Below are 18,701 nucleotides of genomic sequence, written 5' to 3' on the forward strand. Positions count from 1 at the left end.
CTATAGACAGATTGCTCAGTGAGTTCAAGGTACTCCCTGGGGGAAAAATTCACCTAAGCATATTTTTTCAGGCCCAGATTCGGTGTTGCCCGAGGCCGGCCAAAAATTAGGCCCGAGTTCAATGATTTGGCCGAGCTGCCAGGTGCCTATTGCACCGCCACAGGCAGCTCGCCCATCTCCGAAAACTAAATTCAGCCCCTTCAGGCTCTCGGGTAAGTGCTGGGAAGGGAAGGGGGAAGGACAGTGGGAGAGGGATCATTCGCAGCCAGCAGGAGAGCCATGGAGCTGGGCGGAACTCTCGTGACTCCAAGTGAAATTTAAAAATAAATAAATAAATTTACTTACCTTTTCGGTGGCGGTCGCTAGCTAGGTCGCTTTGATGCCTGGAAAACCTGAGTGGAGTAGGGCCGACGTCTGGGCAGCCCAGTTTCTCCAAGAGGTCCTAAAACAGGCGCTAGGCCCCTCATTAGCATATGCAAAGGGCCAAACGCCTGTCTTAGGCGGCCGCTCTGGACGTCTGAAAAATGGCCCGACTCAATCTCGGGTCGGACGTTCAGACGTCCTTGGGACGCAGGATGTTGGTCCCTGAAATTGGGCCTTGTTATGCCCAAACAGGCACAGCGAGGTCCAGCTTGCACCCACCCCCAGGATCATTTCACTGACGACAGCAGCAGGGAGCAGTCCCATGTGTCACACAGCTGCTCTATTCAAAGCCAACAAGGGCCATGACTTTGAATGAGTCGGGGAAGCTGAGCCGGAACTGATGTGGAGCCACACGGTCCTGGGATGTATTCACCTTCAGACTTTCTTTCCCCTTTAATACAATGGCACAGCAGAACACAGACTTGTTGCTCTAACTCTCAAGTTTTCTGTTTAAATAGGACAAGCGATTTGTGATGACTCAGATCCACTTAGAAACTATGATTATCGCCATTTCGCAGACAGCTCTGCAAAATGGTGGCATTTGGACATCAAGTTGCACTGCCTGTGGAAAGTATAGGTATGTCGTAGGATGTTACACAGAACTTACATCACAGAAACCGGCCATTCGGCCCAACTGGGCCACGTCGCTGTTTATGATCTACACGAGCCTCCTCCCGCCTTATTTCATCTCAGTTTATCAGCATATCCTTCGATTCCTTTGTCAGGAGTAGTTGTGATCTGGAATTCAGTTCCAGAAAGGGTGGTGGAAGCAACGTTCCCGCTAAGCGTGCATGGATTCGGAGGCCCCGCACAGGATGCTCACCAGCTGTTCCGCTGGAAAAGACATCGCGTGGGGTGGCCGTGTAGCAAATCTAATGCGACCGTGCACGAAAATCTTTTGCAGGGAACATTGGGTGGAAGCAGATTCAACAGAAACCTTCAAAAAGGGAAGTGGATAAATATTTGAAAGGAAAAAATTTACAGGGCTCTAGGGGAAGAGCAGCGGAGTGGGAGTAATCGGATTGCTCTACCAAAGGGCCAGCACAGGCACGAGTGGCCTCCTGATGTGCGGTTTCATTCAATGATTCTAATCTAGTTTCCCCTTAAATGCATCTTTGCTATTCGCCTCAACCACTCCATGTGGAAGCAAGTTCCACATTCTCACCACTCTCTGGGTAAAGAGTTGCACTGAGCCAAGTCACTTGTCTTATCCATATTGTTGGAAAAGTAATAACTTAATAAAACATTAATTATCTAATAACTGAAATGTATGAATTCACTAACCGATATTTCCTCTGTCTAGGATTTGCTTGGAAATCGGTTGCACTCGCTGTTTAACCCACGTGGCAAGTTCTGTGACAGCTACGTTGACGTTAGCCAGTGAGGATTGGACATCTGTCTTTAACTGCGGGAAATCCAGAGGTTGCACGCTTGCTTTTAAACAACTGGATTCCTGTCAGGGAATAAAGCACAATGGATCATTTAATCTACAGAAAGCTCTCGGAAAATAAGTCAGGCCATCAGCTAACATCCGATTTCAGGGCTGAACAAACTGACTGCACTTGGTTTTTTCTCCCTATTTGTTCCTGGAATTCGGGCAACACTGGCCCATCCCTGGTGGCCCCGAGGGATTGACTCACCCACCGAGTGTGGGCCTGGACTCACGTGTAGGGCCAGGCAGGGGTGGAAGGCTCCCTTCCCCTGAAGACTCCAGGTGAACCGGTTGATGTGCTCAGGATACAAGAGGTCCTGAAATAATAAATGAAGCACTTCTGTCCAAGATTTCACTCGGTGATGGCTTCTCTAATTCACAGAGATGCACAGAATTTACAGCACAGAAACAGGCCATTCGGCCCAGCTGGTCTGTGCTGGTTTATGCCCCACACGAGCCAATTCAATGAGGGCTTTCACTCTATGAAGAAAGTTCCAACTCATTTGTTCATTTGTCAGAAAACATATCTGAGTGAGGGACCCAGACATTCAGTACAAATACATACAATCTCTTCAATTGCAAGCTTCCTTCGAGTTAAGCAGACCGCTATTTAAATTCACAAGGCCCCAGTTACTGTTTTTGAAGGTATTTATCAGTTGGCCTTTTACAAAACCATGAGTCTATTTTCAAACCCTTTCAAAGAGGGTTTGTCTGAAACCTGCTAAGAGAGTTAGTTTCGGCAGATTATTTATATAACTAGAGAGAATCACTATGGTTGGAAATATTACGCCATAGTTTAGCGCAGCCAAAACTTTTCATTATTTTTTAATACAAAATAAACTTTGGTGCACCTGCAACCACGGCAACCGTGAGCAGAAAAGCGCAGGAATTGAGGAAGAGACGGTGGAGTCGGAAATAGTGAAACAAGTCTCTTGTTCCCCCCGCCCTTCACCACAGTGCTTCTAATCTGGGTCCTGGAAAAGACAGCTGAGCATTTCTGTAAGGAGATGGGGAGTAGCAGGAGTAAGTGAGGCCGAGCACACAGCTCATGTCTCGGGCCTTCGGACAGGCCATCGAAAGCACCAGAAAGACTCCCAGTGCCTGCCCCTCAGCCCATAGGGCAGCGGCAGGAGAACAGCTTTAAATCGGGAAACTCTGAACATCCTGGGTCGTGACGGTGAGATTCAGTCTCTAGCTGAGGAGGAGGAAATCGACATGTGCTCAAGACACTTGAAACAGCCAAGCGACAGCAACTATTGGAAGAGCATAAGAAGTAAGAGCAAGAAATCGGCCATTCGACCCCTCGAGCCTGCTCCGCCATTCAATGAGATCATGGCTGATCTGATCTTGGCTTCAATGCCACTTTCCTGCTCGCTCCCCATAGCCATTGACTCCCCTATAGTTCAAATATCTGTCTATCGCCGCCTTGAATATATTCAATGACTCCGCCTCCACAGCTCTCTGGGGTAGAGAATTCCAAAGATTTACGACCCTCAGAGGAAATTCCTCCTCATCTCCGTCTTAAATGGGCGACCCCTTATCCTGAAACTGTGCCCCCGAGTTCTAAATTCCCCCCACGAGGGGAAACATCCTCCCTGCATCTACCCTGTCAAGCCCCTTCAGAATCTTATGTTTCCGTAAGATCACCTTTCATTCTTCTAAACTCCAATGAGTATGGGCCCAAGAGGAGGAGCAGGGGAGTTCCCCCTGGGGTCCTGGCCAACATTTATCCCTCAGCCAAAATCACTGAAACAGATAATCTGGTTATTAGAACATTGCTCTTTGTGGAATCTTGCTGTGCGTAAATTGGCTGCCACTTTACAACAGTGACCACCCTTCAGAAGTACTTAATTGGCTGCAAAGCACGTTAGGATGTCTCGTGGACGTGAAAGGCACTGTATAAATGGAAGCGCTTTCTTTCCACAAGGAGCTTCAGACATGGACCCCGCCCTCCCGCGTCACTTCATGAGAATGGCTGCCAGAGTCTCTATTTCACAGAGTGTCGCTTGGCTTCTGCCAAATAATCTCATCGTGCACGATCCACCTAAACACGCAGGAATGCCATGCTCACCACCGAAGGGGGATTGTAGTTATGTCTCACAAAAAGACAGAATAAAGGAATCGCTGCAGTCCTAAAGCAGTCAGTAGGGAATTCTCACTCTGGTATTTATTACAGTAACACTAATCATTCTCAACAATGAAACTGTTCTCACAAGACAGTCAGAATAGTCAATACAACGGATAGAAAACAGAAGTTAAAAGCACACAGTAAAAACAAATGGAAAAGTCAGAGGCAGACACATGTGAAACTGTGATTCCCAGCTCCAATCCCCAATAGAAGACACCAGTTATTACAGAACTGCATTTTCCCCGCTGGTTGCCAGCCATGGTAACAGACATCAAGTGAATTTTTATATAATTAGAAAAGTATATACACATTTTACCTGCAAGAATATCAGGTTATCATTGATCGTCAGCAGGGTTCTCAGTTGATGCTCATTCCCTCGGAGTTCAGCACACCTCTGCTCTAATTGGTTCCTGATGCTCTCAGCCTGGCCCAGTGCCACTCGCTCGTCATTGTCTATCAGTCCAATCACTTCTTTATGTGCTTCTTCAATGGCTTTGACCATTGCAGTGAATTTCCTGGTGACCTCAGCTCTCACCTCCTGTGACGAATTCTATTGATAAACAATAAATGGAGTCAGCAACTTTTCAGACTGAGAACAGGTTGCATTATCTAGGCTTGTATTCCCTTGTGTAGAGAAGATTAGGGGGGCGATCGGATTCAGATGTTTCATAAACTTGTATTTATACAGTGCCTTTAAAGTAGTAAAACGTCCCAAGGTGCTTCACAGGAGCGTTATCAAACAAAATTTGACGCCGATTCACGCGAGGAGATATTAGGACAGGTGACCAAAAGCTTGGTCAATGAGTTAGGTTTAAAGGAGCGTCTTAAAGGAGGAGAGGTAGAGAAGCGGAGAGGTTTAGGGAGGGAATTCCAGATCTTGGGCCTAGGAAGCTGAAGGCACGGCCGCCAATGGTGGAGTGATGGAAATCGGGGATGTGCAAGATGATTGAAGGATTTAATAGGGAAGATAGAGAAATTATTTCCTCTGATGTGAGAGTCCAGAACAAGGGGGCATAATCTTAAAATTAGAGCTAAGCCGTTCAGGGGTGAAATCAGGAATCACTTCTTCAGACAAAGGGTAGTGGAAATCTAGAACACTCGCCTCCAAAAAGCTGTTGAAGCTCAGTCACTCAAATTTTTCAAAACTGAGATTGATTTTTGTTAGCCAAGGATATTAAGGGATATGGAACCAAGGCAGATAAATGGAGTTAAGATACAGATCAACCATGATTTAATTGAATAGCAGAACAGGCTCGAGGGACTGAATGACCTCCTCCTGTTCCTATGTTCTCTCCAGTGAAAAGCTCACTGTTTTGTGAAGTTAACAATCACCAATGGACTTACCGTGACTGAATCAACGTTTTTCTGCAGTTTATTGATCTCTACCAACGTCTTTTGTAGCTGTTCTTTCACGTCAGACTTCTTCTGGAGAAGTAGCTTCTAGAATGAAATCACATGTAATTAAGAAATGACAGTGAGGGGTGCGTGAATCACAATCAGACATTCCGCTCCGAGTGCCTCCATGGCCTCGCCCCTCTCCATCTCTGTAACATCCTCTAGTCCTACCACAATCCAAGATCTCTGCACTCCTCCAATTCTGGCCTCTTGTGCTTCCCCGATTTTCATTGCCGCACCATTGGCGGCCTTGCCTTCATCTGCCCAAGTTTCAGAATTTCCTCCCTCAACCTCTCTCTCCTTTAAGTCGCTCTTTAAAGCCTCTCTCTTTGACCAAGCTATTGGTCACCTGTGCTAACATCTCCTTTGGCGGCTCAGTATCGAACGTTGCCCGATAACGCTCGCGTGAAGCGCCTTGGGATATTTTACTACATTGAAGGCACTATATAAATGCAAGTTGTTGAGTGCCAGGGTTACCCCCCTTGCCACACTCGGGTAAGTTTTTGATATAAATACAAGTCCTTCATTTCTTTTCCTGCTGGCTGGAGGCAGGTGCATGGTGGGAAATGATCTCCAAATGGAAGAAAATGAGCAGCAAACGAGGAATAAATGGTTAGAATTTAGTGGAGATAGTTAGGAAGTTCACCTTATGTAACTGAACTATTAATAACTTTCTCCATCATCTCATATCACACCCCACCTATAAATCCAGCAGAAGGTTAGCAGCTGAACACAGAATTCATGGCACTAATGGCAGGGACTGTATCTGCTTCTCTTAATTCCAAAGGTTTCTTAATTCACATGATCTGATCATTCATTGCTTTGAACACTTAATGCCCACCTTGCAGCGTTATTTACCGTGCTGATGTCCTCATTGGGTAATCCCATCTTTTACTGCAAAATTGACATTGAATTATCCTGCGTAGACTAAGACGGCATTAAATCCTCAATAGCTCCTGCTGCCCCCTCACGTACAGGATCAATACCCTAGTCACTAGTTACTGAGGATACACTATTTACTCCAATTTACCAGATGAATAGAAATTTGCTCCAATTAAATATCGGGAAGACCAAACCCATTGTCTTGGGTTCATGCTACAAACGCTGTTCCCTTGCCACTGATTGGCCGGGGAGGGAGAGCCACTGTCCAAGGCTGACCAAGCCTGTTTGCAGCCTTGGAGTCATATTTGATCACAAATTTTGCTTCCGACTTCATTTCCGTTCAATCCGCCGATTTCCACCTTTGTAACATCGCCCGTCCGCCCTTACCTCAACTGCTGCCCAAACCCTCGTCCATGCCTTCATCACCTCTAGACTTAACTATTCCAACACACTCCTGGCCGGCCTTGGCATCATCCAAAACTCTGCCGCCCATGTGCTAACTTGCACTAAGTCCCGCTCACCCACTTCCCGCTGACCTACATTGGCTCCTAGTTAAGCAACAGTTCGATTTTAAAATTCTCATCCTTGTTTTCAAATCCCTCCATGGCCTCGCCCCTCCCTATCTCTGTAACCTCCTCCAGCCCCATAATCCCCCTCGACCTCCGCGCTCCGCCTATTCTGGCCTTTTGAACATCCCCGATTTTAAATGCTCCACCATTGGCAGTCGTGCCTTCAGCTGCCTAGGTCCTAAGCACTGAAATTCCCTCCCTAAATCTCGCCGCCTCACCACTTCTCTTTCCTCCTTTAAGACTCTTAAAACCTACTTCTTCAACCAAGCTTTTGGTCATCTGCCCTATCATCATCTTACATGGCTCGGTGTCAAATTTTGCTTTTCTGGATAACGCTCCTGTGAAGCGCCTTGGGCCGTTATGTTAAAGGCGCTATATAAATATATAAGTTGTTGTACCACAATACAGAATAGTCTGGAGAAATGTGGCGATCATGAGGCCAAATTTTAATGAGCAACTTGGAGCGCGCTTCACATGGGATCGCACTTTGTACTGGAGCAAATCCCTTGACCTCAATTAGAAGTTCCTGCTTCTATTCATCCCCAGTCCCCGTTTTTCTGACCCTAACCATTTCCATGTAGGATGACCAATTCTAGGCAAAAGAGATGGGTATTTACAATCCACAGGCATTGTGCCTGCGTGAGATGGGGCTGAATGAAGCTGACACAAATCTACCCACTCGAGCATGCATACAACTATTAAAAAACAGCATTGTAGAATGATCTGGATTCCCTCTCTCAATGTGAATGTTTGTCCACCCTGGAAACTGGAGCTTTGATCCAGAACCAGGCGGGCAGTTTTCCTTACCTTTCGTTCACCTACTTCCTCTTCCACAGTCACCGTTTCATGAATAACGTGTTGCCCCGTGACACACAATTCACAAACACACATTCCTTCTGTTCTGCAGAACAAGTCCAGGGCTTTCCCGTGAGCTACACAACTTCTCTGAGCATGGAGGTGTTTGACTGGGTCAGTCAGGGTGTGGTCCCCGAAAGCTGGCTCCTTGTGATGAGGCTTCAAGTGGCTCTCGCAGTAAGAGAGCAGACAATCCAAGCACGATTTCCTGGCCTTTAACCTGGTCTCCGTGCAGACATCGCAGGCGACATCCCCCGGGCCAGCTGGAGAGCTAGGTGAAAGCTTGCCCCTTGAGCGGAGGTCTTCCAGCACCTCACACAAGATGAGGTTCTTGTGCAGTGTGGGTTTCGGAGTGAAGGTGTGTAGGCACTGCGGGCAACTGGCCCTGTCTGAGCTGGAGCTGGAGCTGAGCTCCCAGTAGGTGCCGATACATTGCAGGCAGAAGCTGTGTCCACACGGGATGGTGGTGGGGTTGCTGAAGATGTCCAGGCAGATCGCACAGACGAATTTGCCGTCGGAACGGGGTCTGGGAGAAGCCATGGCGGTGGGAAGCAAAGGCAAGATTCTCGGGAAGTGAAAGTGAAAGTTTGGGAACTTGTAGGAAGTGGAGGAGGAGCTGTCCGGGATTGGCTGGACAAATCCCAGCACGGTTACATGATTGGTTCTGTTACTAGATTAGTAATCCAGCACCGGATTCAGACACGACAAAGGCACACCCAGCCCAGTCAACCCCTCCTCGCCAACATCTGGGGACTTGTGCCAAAATTGGGAGAGCTGTCCCACAGACTAGTCAAGCAACAGCCTGACATAGTCATTGTGATGAAATATTCCATTCATCACTGCCTGTGACTGTGGTTGGTTTCAGGTTTCTCCTCACCATTGTATTGTGTATTGGAATGTATGGAATGTGTTGTGTGTAGGGCTCCGCCCATACCTGGCCTCTATGTAAGCCAGCTCAGTCTGGCCTCACAGCCAGTACTGCAGACCTCCAGGGAAGATACCTCTCTCCACTGCGTGTTATCTTCTAAGTTAATAAAAGCCTTGTTTTGTTTCGCTAACATCGCGTCTCGGGATTATTGAGGCACATCAGTCATACTCGCAGAATCATAATGTTCAGCCAATGTCCCAAACTCCTCCATCACGACACCAGGGTATATCCTGTCCCACCGGCAGGGCAGACCTACCAGGGTGGCGGCACAGTGATATACAGTCGGGAAGGAGAGGGCCTGGGAGTCCTCAACATTGACTCTGGATCCCATGAAGTCTCATGGCTTCAGGTCAAGCATGGGCAAGGAAACCTCCTGCTGATTACCACCTACCGCCCTCCCTCAGCTGATGAATCAGTACTCCTCCATGTTGAACACCACTTGGAAGAAGCACTGAAGATAGCAAGGGCACAGAATGTACTCTTGGGGGGCGGGGGGGGGACTTCAGTGTTGTTGGTATTGGTAGCAGTGACCACCACACAGTCTGTGTGGAGACAAAGACCCCTCTTCACACGGGGGGCACCCTCCATCGTGTTGTGTGGCACTACCACTGTGCTAAATGGGATAGATTCAGAACAGATCTAGCAGCTCAAAACTGGGCATCTGTGAGGCGTTGTGGGCCATCAGCAGCAGCAGAATTGTATTCCACCAGAATGAGTAACCTCATAGCCCGGCATATCCCTCACTCTACCATTACCATCAAGCTAGGGGATCAACCCTGGTTCAATAAGGAGTGTAGAAGAGCATGCCGGGAGCAGCACCAGGCGTACCTAAAAATGAGGTGCCAACCTGGGGAAGCTGCAACACAGGACTACATGCATGCTAAACAGCGGAAGCAGCATGCTATAGACAGAGATAAGCGATCCCACAATCAACGGATCAGATCAAAGCTCTGCGGTCCTGCCACATGCAGTCGTGATTGGTGGTGGACCATTAAACAACTAACGGGAGGAGGAGGCTCCATGAATATCCCCATCCTCAATGATGGCGGAGCCCAGCACGTGAGTGCTAATGACAAAGCTGAAGCATTTGAATCCATCTTCAGCCAGAAGTGCCGAGTGGATGATCCATATCAGCCTACTCCCGAGGTCCCCACCACCACAGACACCAGTCTTCAGCCAATTCGATTCACTCCACATGATATCAAGGAACAGCTGAGCGCACTGGATACAGCAAGGGCTGTGGGCCCCGACAACATCCCAGCTATCGTGCTGAAGACTTGTGCTCCAGAACTAGCCGCGCCTCTAGCCAAGCTGTTCCAGCACAGCTACAACACTGGCATCTATCCGACAATGTGGAAAACTGCCCAGGTATGGCCTGTCCACAAAAAGCAGGACAAATCCAATCTGGCCAATTACCGCCCCATCAGCCTACTCTCACTTTAGGAAGGACGTGAATGCTTTGAAGAGGTAGAGAAGAGGGTACCCGAGCCCATCACTTCGATTTCCACTTTTTTCTCCCCCTTCATTTTTCTTTTCTCTTTACCCCTCCTCGACCACTCTCACCTGACATCATGCGTCCTTTCATTTCACCACTCTTGTGTACTCTGCCCTCGCAAATCCCTACACCAACCCTTCAGCACTCCTCAACCTTCCTACTCTCCTGCCGCTGTCCCAGGCTTGACTCCCTCTTAGATAAGCCTACAGCGTCCCTCTGTGCCTCTCGGCATTCTCCGGAGGGCCCAGCGAGGCACTCGTCGCTGCCTCCTTATGAGCAGCAACTGCAACTGCTCCATCCTACTCTCTCGCCGACCTTCCCGCCCAGCGCGCCCGCTGGGGGCTAATCTTTCCTACCTCCTTCCCGTCCTGCTCACCCCTCCCAATGCTGACCCTTTGGACTCTGCCACTGGATCAGCTATTACTGCCCCTCTCCACATCTCCCTCTAGAATGTCCATTCACTTGTGAACAAGGTCCTTGCCATTCTTGCCAGCTTATTGCGGATGACCGCACTGACATCATGGCCTTGACGGAAACCTGGCTCAGGGGTGATGACCAATGCTCCCTCTAATTTTTTTTTGGTGCGGTCCCTTTAAATTTGCTGCACATGCGTGGTATCTTCCAATGGCAGCAGTTGGTGACTGGCCTGCGCGGGACCTCCCGATTGGTGTACGGCCGTGCCGCCTTAGCAGGAATACTGGTGATGACACCTTCCCCCTAAATGAAGACTCCCCGCCTGGCTATACCGTCCACTACCTGCCCCGCTCAGGCCGTCGCGGTGGCGCTGTGGCTCTTATCACCAAATCACACCTTGGTCTGTCCCCCTACTCCTCTGGGACCTTCTCCTCCTTTCAGCACCTCACCTTGTTCCACCCCTCTCGCCTCTCATTTAAAAACCTCATTCTCTACCACCCACCCAAGTACCAAGCCAAGTTTCTCACCGAGATATCTTCACCACTTTCCTCCCTCACCCTCTGCACCGAGCGACTTCTCATACTCAGTGATTTCAACCTCCAGCTCAACTCATCATGCTCCCTCTCTGAGTTCACTGCCCTCCTATCCTCCCCTAATCTCTCCGTCCATATAAACTCCCCAACCCATATTCACGGCCACCCCCTTGACCTTACAACCTCATGTAGCCTCGCGTCAATCGCAGATAAGGTGATCTATCATCACTTCCTTGTATCACTCTCCACCCACAACCCCCTTTCCCCTCCCAATCCTGATCCTTCTGTGTCCGACCCTGGAAAAAACTCTCTCTCAATTCACTTACAACTGCACTTTCAAGTGCCCTCTCCGAGCTCACCTAGTCCATGAGACCCACCTCCTGCTTCGTCGACCCTATTCCCACTAAACTGCTGACCACCCAACTTCCATTCCTAGCCCCCATGTTAGCTGATACTGTTAACGGTTCTCTCTCCTCAGGTACTGTCCCCCTCTCCTTCAAATCTGCCATCATCACCCCCTCAAAAGTCCAACCCTTGAGCCCCTCTGTCCTTGCAATCTACTGCCCCCATCTCTAAACTCCCTTTCCTCTCCAAGTTCCTTAAATGTGCTGTCACCTCCCAAATCCATGCCCATCTTTCCCAGAACTCCATGTTTGAATCCCTCCAATCAGGTTTCCGCCCCTGCCACAGTACAAATGTACTTTATCAAAGTCACAAATGACATCCTTTGTGACTGTGACAGTGCTAAACTATCCCTCCTTGTCCTTCACGACCTGTCTGCAGTCATTGACACGGTTGACCACACCATCCTTCTCCAACGCCTCTCCACCATCGTCCAGCTGGGTGGGACTGCCCTCACCTGGTTCCAGTCTTATCTATCTAATCGTAGCCAGAGAATCACCTGCAATGGCTTCTCTTCCCACTCCCACACCCTTACCTCTGGTGACCCCAAGGATCTATCCTTAGCCTCCTCCTATTTCTCATCTACATGCTGCCCCTCGGCGACATCATCCGAACACAGCGCCGGTTTCCACATGTATGCTGATGACACCCAGCTCTACCTCACCACCACTTCCCTCGACCCTCCACCGGCTTTAAATTGTCTGACTGCTTGACCGACTTCCAGTACTGGATGAGCAGAAATTTCCTCCAACTAAATATTAGGAAGACCGAAGCCGATGGCCCAGATTTTCGGGGGCCTATGACCGCATAGGCGGTGAGTACGCGGCCGTAATTGCCCCGCAAGTTCTGGGTTTCTGCAGTGATGCGCGTGCCTGAAAACCCGGATCTTGCGATGTCACGAATGCGCGCTGACCTACATTGGCTCCCTGTTAAGCAACACCTCAATTTTTAAATTCCCCTCCTTCTTTACAAATCCCTCTAAGGCCTCACCCCTCCCTATCTCTGTAACCTCCTCCAGCCCCACAACCCTCCAAGATCTCTGCGCTCCTACAATTCTGGCCTCTTGCGCATCCCCCGATTTTAATCGCTCCACCACTGGTGGCTGTGCCTTCCGCTGCCGAGGCACTAAGCTCTGGAATTCCCTCCCTAAACCTCTCCGCCTCTCTTTCCTCCCTTAAGGCACTTCTTAAAATCTACATCTTTCACCAAGCTTTTGGTCACCTGCTCCAATATCTCCTTATGTGACTCGGTGTCAACTTTTGTTTGATAACGTTCCTGTGAAGCACCTTGGGATGTTTTACTATGTTAAAGGCGCTATAAATACAGGTCATTGTTGTTGTTGTAGAATGGTTCCAGGGATGAAGGATTATAGTTACGTGGATAGACCGGAGAAGGTGGGGCCATTCTGCTTAGAGCAGGCTAAGGGGAGATTTGATGGAGGTGTTCAAAATCATGAAGGGTTTAGATAGAGTAAATCAGGAGAAACTGTTTCCAATGGCTGAAGGGTCGATAACCAGAGGCACAGATTTAAGGTGATTGGCAAAAGAAACAGAAGCGACATCAAGAAAAGCTTTTTTATGCAACAAGGGTGATGTGCCTTCAATAACCACAAAACTAGAAGTTATAGACTTTAACAAGTTGGCTTTTAATCACTAACATCAGAGCTAACATCTCAGCACGCCGACTGGTTCACAGGAATGAGTCATACAGATCCTGAGATCTTTATGTAAGAGAAGTCAGGGGCGGAGCCAAGAGCCAAGACCTGGAACCTTCCAGGTTAGTCAGGAAAGAGGAAGTGAAACTATACACCGTGTGGGGGAGGGTAATATACATGAGTGCAAAACGAATACAGGAAAATACAGGATCAAGACAAACAGATTTCATTACATTCACCCCTTCTTTTGATTTAGTCCATCGGGGTGATGTTTCTTAAAAGTTGGTATAAGTGAGTCTGTCAGGAGGTTTTGCGGTTCTCAGTGATCGGCGCAAAGCCGGTTGGGGTGCCTCTAGGGGAGTGGATTCTGGTTCCTCCGCTGTCCGGGCCTCCGCAGTGTCTTCCAGGTTATCTGCAGTGTCCTCCAGGTTAAAGTTGGGTATTGATACCTCCGGGCGTCCTGTCTCTTTGTAGTGTAGGTCTTCCTCGGGTAGTCTCTCATCGTTCTCTCTGCTCCCCGAGGGAGTGAGGTCTTTTATGGAAACAGTGTCCTCTCGCCCGTCAGAGTATTCGATATAGGCGTACTGAGGGTTTGCATGGAGGAGCTGTACCTTTTCCACAAGGGGGTCCGTTTTATGGCCTCTCACGTGCTTCCGCAATAGTACTGTCCCCGGAGACGTCAGCCACGCGGGTAGAGATATGCCCGAGGTGGATTTCCGGGGGGAAACTAACATCTTTTCGTGAGGGGTAGCGTTAGTGGCTGTACATAACAGAGACCTTATGGAGTGGAGCACGCCTGGGAGGACTTCCTGCCAGCGGGAGGTCGGAAGGCCTTTTGACTTTAAGGCTAACGTGACAGCCTTCCAAACAGTAGCATTCTCCCTTTCCACTTGCCCATTACCCTGGGGGTTGTAGCTAGTGGTTCTGCTAGTGGCTATCCCCTTCGAGAGCAAGAACTGGCGCAGCTCGTCACTCATGAATGACGTCCCCCTATCGCTGTGTATGTAGTTCGGCATGCCAAACATGCAGAATAGATTACAGAGACACTTGATGATCGTGGCACTGGTCATGTTTGGGCAGGGAATGGCGAAGGGGAAGCGGGAATATTCATCGATGATATTGAGGAAGTATACGTTACGGTCGGCAGAGGGAAGGGGTCCCTTGAAGTCCAGACTTAGGCGCTCGAATGGCCGTGTGGCTTTGATAAGGTGTGCACGGTCAGGCCTGTAGAAACGAGGCTTGCATTCCGCACAGATGCGGCAGGCTCTGGTCATTGCCCTGACCTCCTCGATGGAGTGGGGCAGATTGCGGGACTTTATAAAATGGTATAGTCGGGTGACCCCTGGGTGACAGAGGTCATTGTGGAGACCCTGTAATTTGTCCGTATGAATGCTGGCACACATTCCCCGCGATAGGGCGTCTGGGGGTTCATTGAGGGCTCCCGGCCTGTACATAATATCATAGTCGAACGTGGATAGTTCGATCCTCCACCTGAGTATTTTGTCATTCTTGATTTTCCCCCTTTGTTTGTTATTAAACATGGAAGCCACCGACCGCTGGTCGGTGAGCAGGGTGAAACGTTTGCCGGCTAGGTAGTGTCTCCAGTGCCGCACTGCCTCCACTATAGCCTGTGCCTCCTTCTCGACAGAAGAGTGCCTGATTTCAGGTCCCTGAAGGGTTCGGGAGAAGAAGGCCACAGGTCTCCCAGCCTGATTGAGGGTCGCAGCTAAGGCAAAGTCTGACGCATCACTTTTGACTTGAAAGGGAATGCTTTCGTCCACTGCACACAGTGCAGCCCTTTCAATGTCCTGTTTGATACTGGTGAAAGCCTCCCGAGCTTCAGCTGATAGTGGGAAGGACGTCGATTTAATGAGGGGTCGGGCCTTATCAGAGTAATTGGGCACCCATTGGGCATAATACGAAAAGAATCCCAGGCACCTTTTTAAAGCTTTGGGATTGTGTGGCAGGGGCAGTTCCTTTAGGGGGCGTAGTCGGTCAGGGTCCGGTCCAATTACCCCATCTTCCACCACACAGCCGAGGATACAGAGACGGGTTGTGTTGAAGACACATTTGTCTTCGTTGTAGGTTAGATTCAGCTTTAGGGCAGTTTTTAAAAATCTCGCAAGATTTAGATCGTGGTCTTGCTGGTTGTGCTCGCAGATAGTGACATTGTCCAGATAGGGGTAGGTAGCTTGTAGTTTATTCTCGTCAACCATGCGGTCCATCTCACGTTGGAAGACCGAGACCCCATTTGTTACCCCGAAGGGCACTCTGAGAAAATGGTAGAGGCGTCCGTTCGTCTCAAAGGCGGTGTATGCGCGGTCCTCCGTTCTAATGGGGAGCTGGTGATACGCGGATTTGAGGTCGATAGTCAAGAAGACTCGGTATTGCGCAATCTGGTTGACCATTTCTGATATGCGGGGTAAAGGGTAGGCGTCCAGCTGGGTATAAATATTAACAGTCTGGCTGTAGTCAATTACCATCCGTTTCTTTTCGCTATTTTTAACTATGACTACTTGGGCACGCCACGGACTGGTACTGCATTCAATAATGCCTTCCCGCAGGAGTCTGTCCACATCCGCCTTGATAAAGTGTCTGTCTTCCAGACTGTACCGTCTACTTTTGGTCGCTATGGGCCTACAGTTCGGAGCGAGATTAGCGAATAAAGAGGGCGGGCTGATTTTTAAGGTTCATAGGCCACAGACTGTGAGTGGCGGCTGGGACCCGCCATATGCTAGCGTGATACTTTCGTGGTGGCACTGGAAGTCCAGGCCCAAGATTACATTAACACAGAGTTCTGGCATCACGAGGAGTTTAAAATCCTTGTAGTCCGTGCCTTTTACAGTCAGTGTTACCACACAGTAGCCCAAAATGTCCGAAGTGTGGGGCTTAGCAGCCATAGCAATTCTGCTCCGTGTAGGGGTTACCGTTAATGAGTGCCGCCATACCAGGCTAGGGTGGATAAAACTCTCGGTACTCCCACAGTCAATTAAACATTTCGTTAAATTCCCGTTTACCTGTATGTCCATCATGGATTTTGTCAACGGGTGTGGCCTGGATTGATCCACCATGATCAAAGCCACTGTTGGGCCCTGGGCGGCCGTTGAGTCGGGAAAAGATGGCGGATCCCAAGATGGCGGCCCGTACGGCACGCACGTGGCGGTGACGGAGTTGGAAGTCGGATTCCCCCTGCAGACTTTGCTAAAATGCCCCTTTTTCTTACATTTGAAGCATGTAGCGTCCTTCGCTGGGCATCGTTGTCTGGGGCGCTTGGCCTGGCCGCAGAAGTCGCATTTCGGGCCTCGAGACATTGCCGCTGTAGTAGGACTCCTGGGTGAACTTCTGTGTGGGGACTCCGGCGGTGTAGAGCTGGTCTGAGACCTGGATGGGGAAGATGGCTGATGACAAGATGGCGGCCCGCTCGGTGCGCACGAGGCGGTGAGGGCCGCATGGCCGGAAGAATAAGAGTCAGAGTTTTTCTGGGCCACGTCCAGCAATCGCGCAGTGGCCACTGCCTTTTTTAAGTCCAGGACCTCCTTCTCCAGCAGTCTCTGCCGGATATAATTCGATTTGAGGCCCGTGATGAAGGAATCGCGGACCAATTCGTCAGAGTACACGTTGGACGTCACGGCCTTGCAGTTACAGTCCCGGACCAAGTGCTTTAGGCCCTGTAAGAAATCGTCCATTGATTCCTCAGGTCACTGCCTGCGTGTAGCCAGCAGATGTCTGGCGTATACTTCATTTACCGGCCTCTGGTATTGGGCCTTCAGGATAGTGATGGCCTCCGTGTAAGAGGTGGCGTCCCGGATGAACGAATAGATCCGATGACTAACGCGAGTAGTCAGTAGACTCAGTTTATCTACCTCACTAGCGGATGAGGCCCCCGCGAAGAGTTCGAAGCATTTGAGCCAGTGTCCAAATTGATTTGATGCTTCAGCAGAATGTGGATCCAAGTCCAGATGCTCTGGTTTTAGGAGTCGATCCATCCTAGTATTCTTTAGTGATTAAAATTGATGTGCCTTCAATAACCACAAAACTAGAAGTTATAGACTTTAACAAGTTGGCTTTTAATCACTAAGATCAGAGCTAACATCTCAGCATGCCGACTGGTTCACAGGAATGAGTCATACAGATCCTGAGATCTCTATGTAAGAGAAGTCAGGGGCGGAGCCAAGAGCCAAGACCTGGAACCTTCCAGGTTAGTCAGGAAAGAGGAAGTGAAACTATACACCGTGTGGGGGAGGGTAATATACATGAGTGCAAAACGAATACAGGAAAATACAAGATCAAGACAAACAGATTTCATTACAAAGAGGTTAGGATTTGGAATGCACTGTCTAATAGCGGGGTGGAAATAGATTCAATAGTTGCTTTCAAAAGGTAATTGGATAAATACTTAAAGGAGAAAAATTTGCAGGGATACGGGGAACAAACGGGGAGTTGGTTAACTGGATTGCTCTTAGAACGAACCAGCAGACTCGATGGGCTGAATGGCCTCCTTCTGTGCTGTACTATTCTATGATTCTATGATTAAGGAGCAAATGTCAGAGCGTAGAGCCGAGATGGCTGAAGGGACAGACAGCAATAGTGAGGTGAAGGGAGGGAGCGATGCAAAAAGACCAGAGTCAAAGGAATAGAGCAGTTGTAGGATCAGAGGAGGCTACAGAGATAGGGAGGGGCGAGGTCAGGCAGGGAGTTAAACACAAGGATGAGAATTTTAAATGGGAAGAGTTGGGGAACCAGGAGCCGAGGACAGCAAGGACAAGGGTGCTGGGGGAGCAGACCCTGGTGTGGGTTAGGATACAGGTAGCAGAGGCTTGCATAAACCAAAGTGTTCGGAGGGTGCAGGGTCGTAGGGAGAGCTTTAGAATAGTCAAGTCTGAAGGACAAAGGCATTGTTAGGGGAACAATGTCCTTACTTAGACGTTTCTCCTAAAAGTAATAGGGCTCACAGCATTACAGGTAGATGTTTACAGATTTATTAAGCATATGATAATAACTATTGGCAGCATTGATGGCTCTGTTTGGACCAGCCCGTGTGGAATAACTGTCGACTGCTTGTTCCGGAAATCAGGATCAGCTGGTCAGCACACAGGTCCTTCCAGAGCCATTGGCTCTTACCCGGATAGAGAGCTGCTGCCAAGCGAGTAGGGCAAGGCTGGATGGCATTTATTTTAATGCAAGGAGTCTTGCGAATAAGGTGGATGAACTGAAGGTGTTGATGAACACATGGGATATGATATTGTTGCTATCACGGAGATATGGTTGAGGGAGGGGCAAGACTGGCAGCTCAATATTCCGGGGTATAGAATCTTCAGGCGTGACAGAGAGGAGGGGGTGTCACAATATTAATTAAGGAGTCAATAACTGCTGTAAGGAGGGATGATATATTAACAGGGTCTTCTAATGAGGCCATATGGGTAGAACTTAAAAACAAAAAAGGGGCAAGCACTTTGCTGGGAGTGTACTATAGGCCCCCAAACAGTCAGGGGGAGATAGAGGAACAGATATGTAGGCAAATCTCAGAGAAGTGTGCAAATAATAGGGTAATAATAGTGGGGGATTTCAACTTCCCCAATATTAACTGGGAT

The 18,701-nt window shown here is 49.0% G+C and overlaps 1 protein-coding gene across 1 annotated transcript in view; it reads right to left on the minus strand.

Annotated features, from left to right (window-relative positions):
- LOC147102636 (E3 ubiquitin/ISG15 ligase TRIM25-like) overlaps positions 1-8,270 on the minus strand; it is a 28,738-nt gene extending 20,468 nt beyond the window's left edge. Inside the window, exons 1-4 of the mRNA XM_085963314.1 lie at positions 7,637-8,270; positions 5,328-5,423; positions 4,300-4,533; positions 1,708-1,876 (exon numbers count right to left, since the gene is read on the minus strand). Of these exons, the coding sequence (XP_085819440.1) occupies positions 1,708-1,876; positions 4,300-4,533; positions 5,328-5,423; positions 7,637-8,224 (1,087 nt within the window). The 5' untranslated portion in view covers positions 8,225-8,270. The remainder of the gene's footprint in view (positions 1-1,707; positions 1,877-4,299; positions 4,534-5,327; positions 5,424-7,636) is intronic.
- Between the last annotated feature and the right edge of the window lie 10,431 nt (positions 8,271-18,701).

The sequence above is a fragment of the Somniosus microcephalus genome, chromosome 21, assembly GCF_052327205.1.
Source record: "Somniosus microcephalus isolate GS21.2 chromosome 21, FLI_Smic_1.0, whole genome shotgun sequence".
Taxonomy (NCBI): Eukaryota; Metazoa; Chordata; class Chondrichthyes; order Squaliformes; family Somniosidae; genus Somniosus; species Somniosus microcephalus.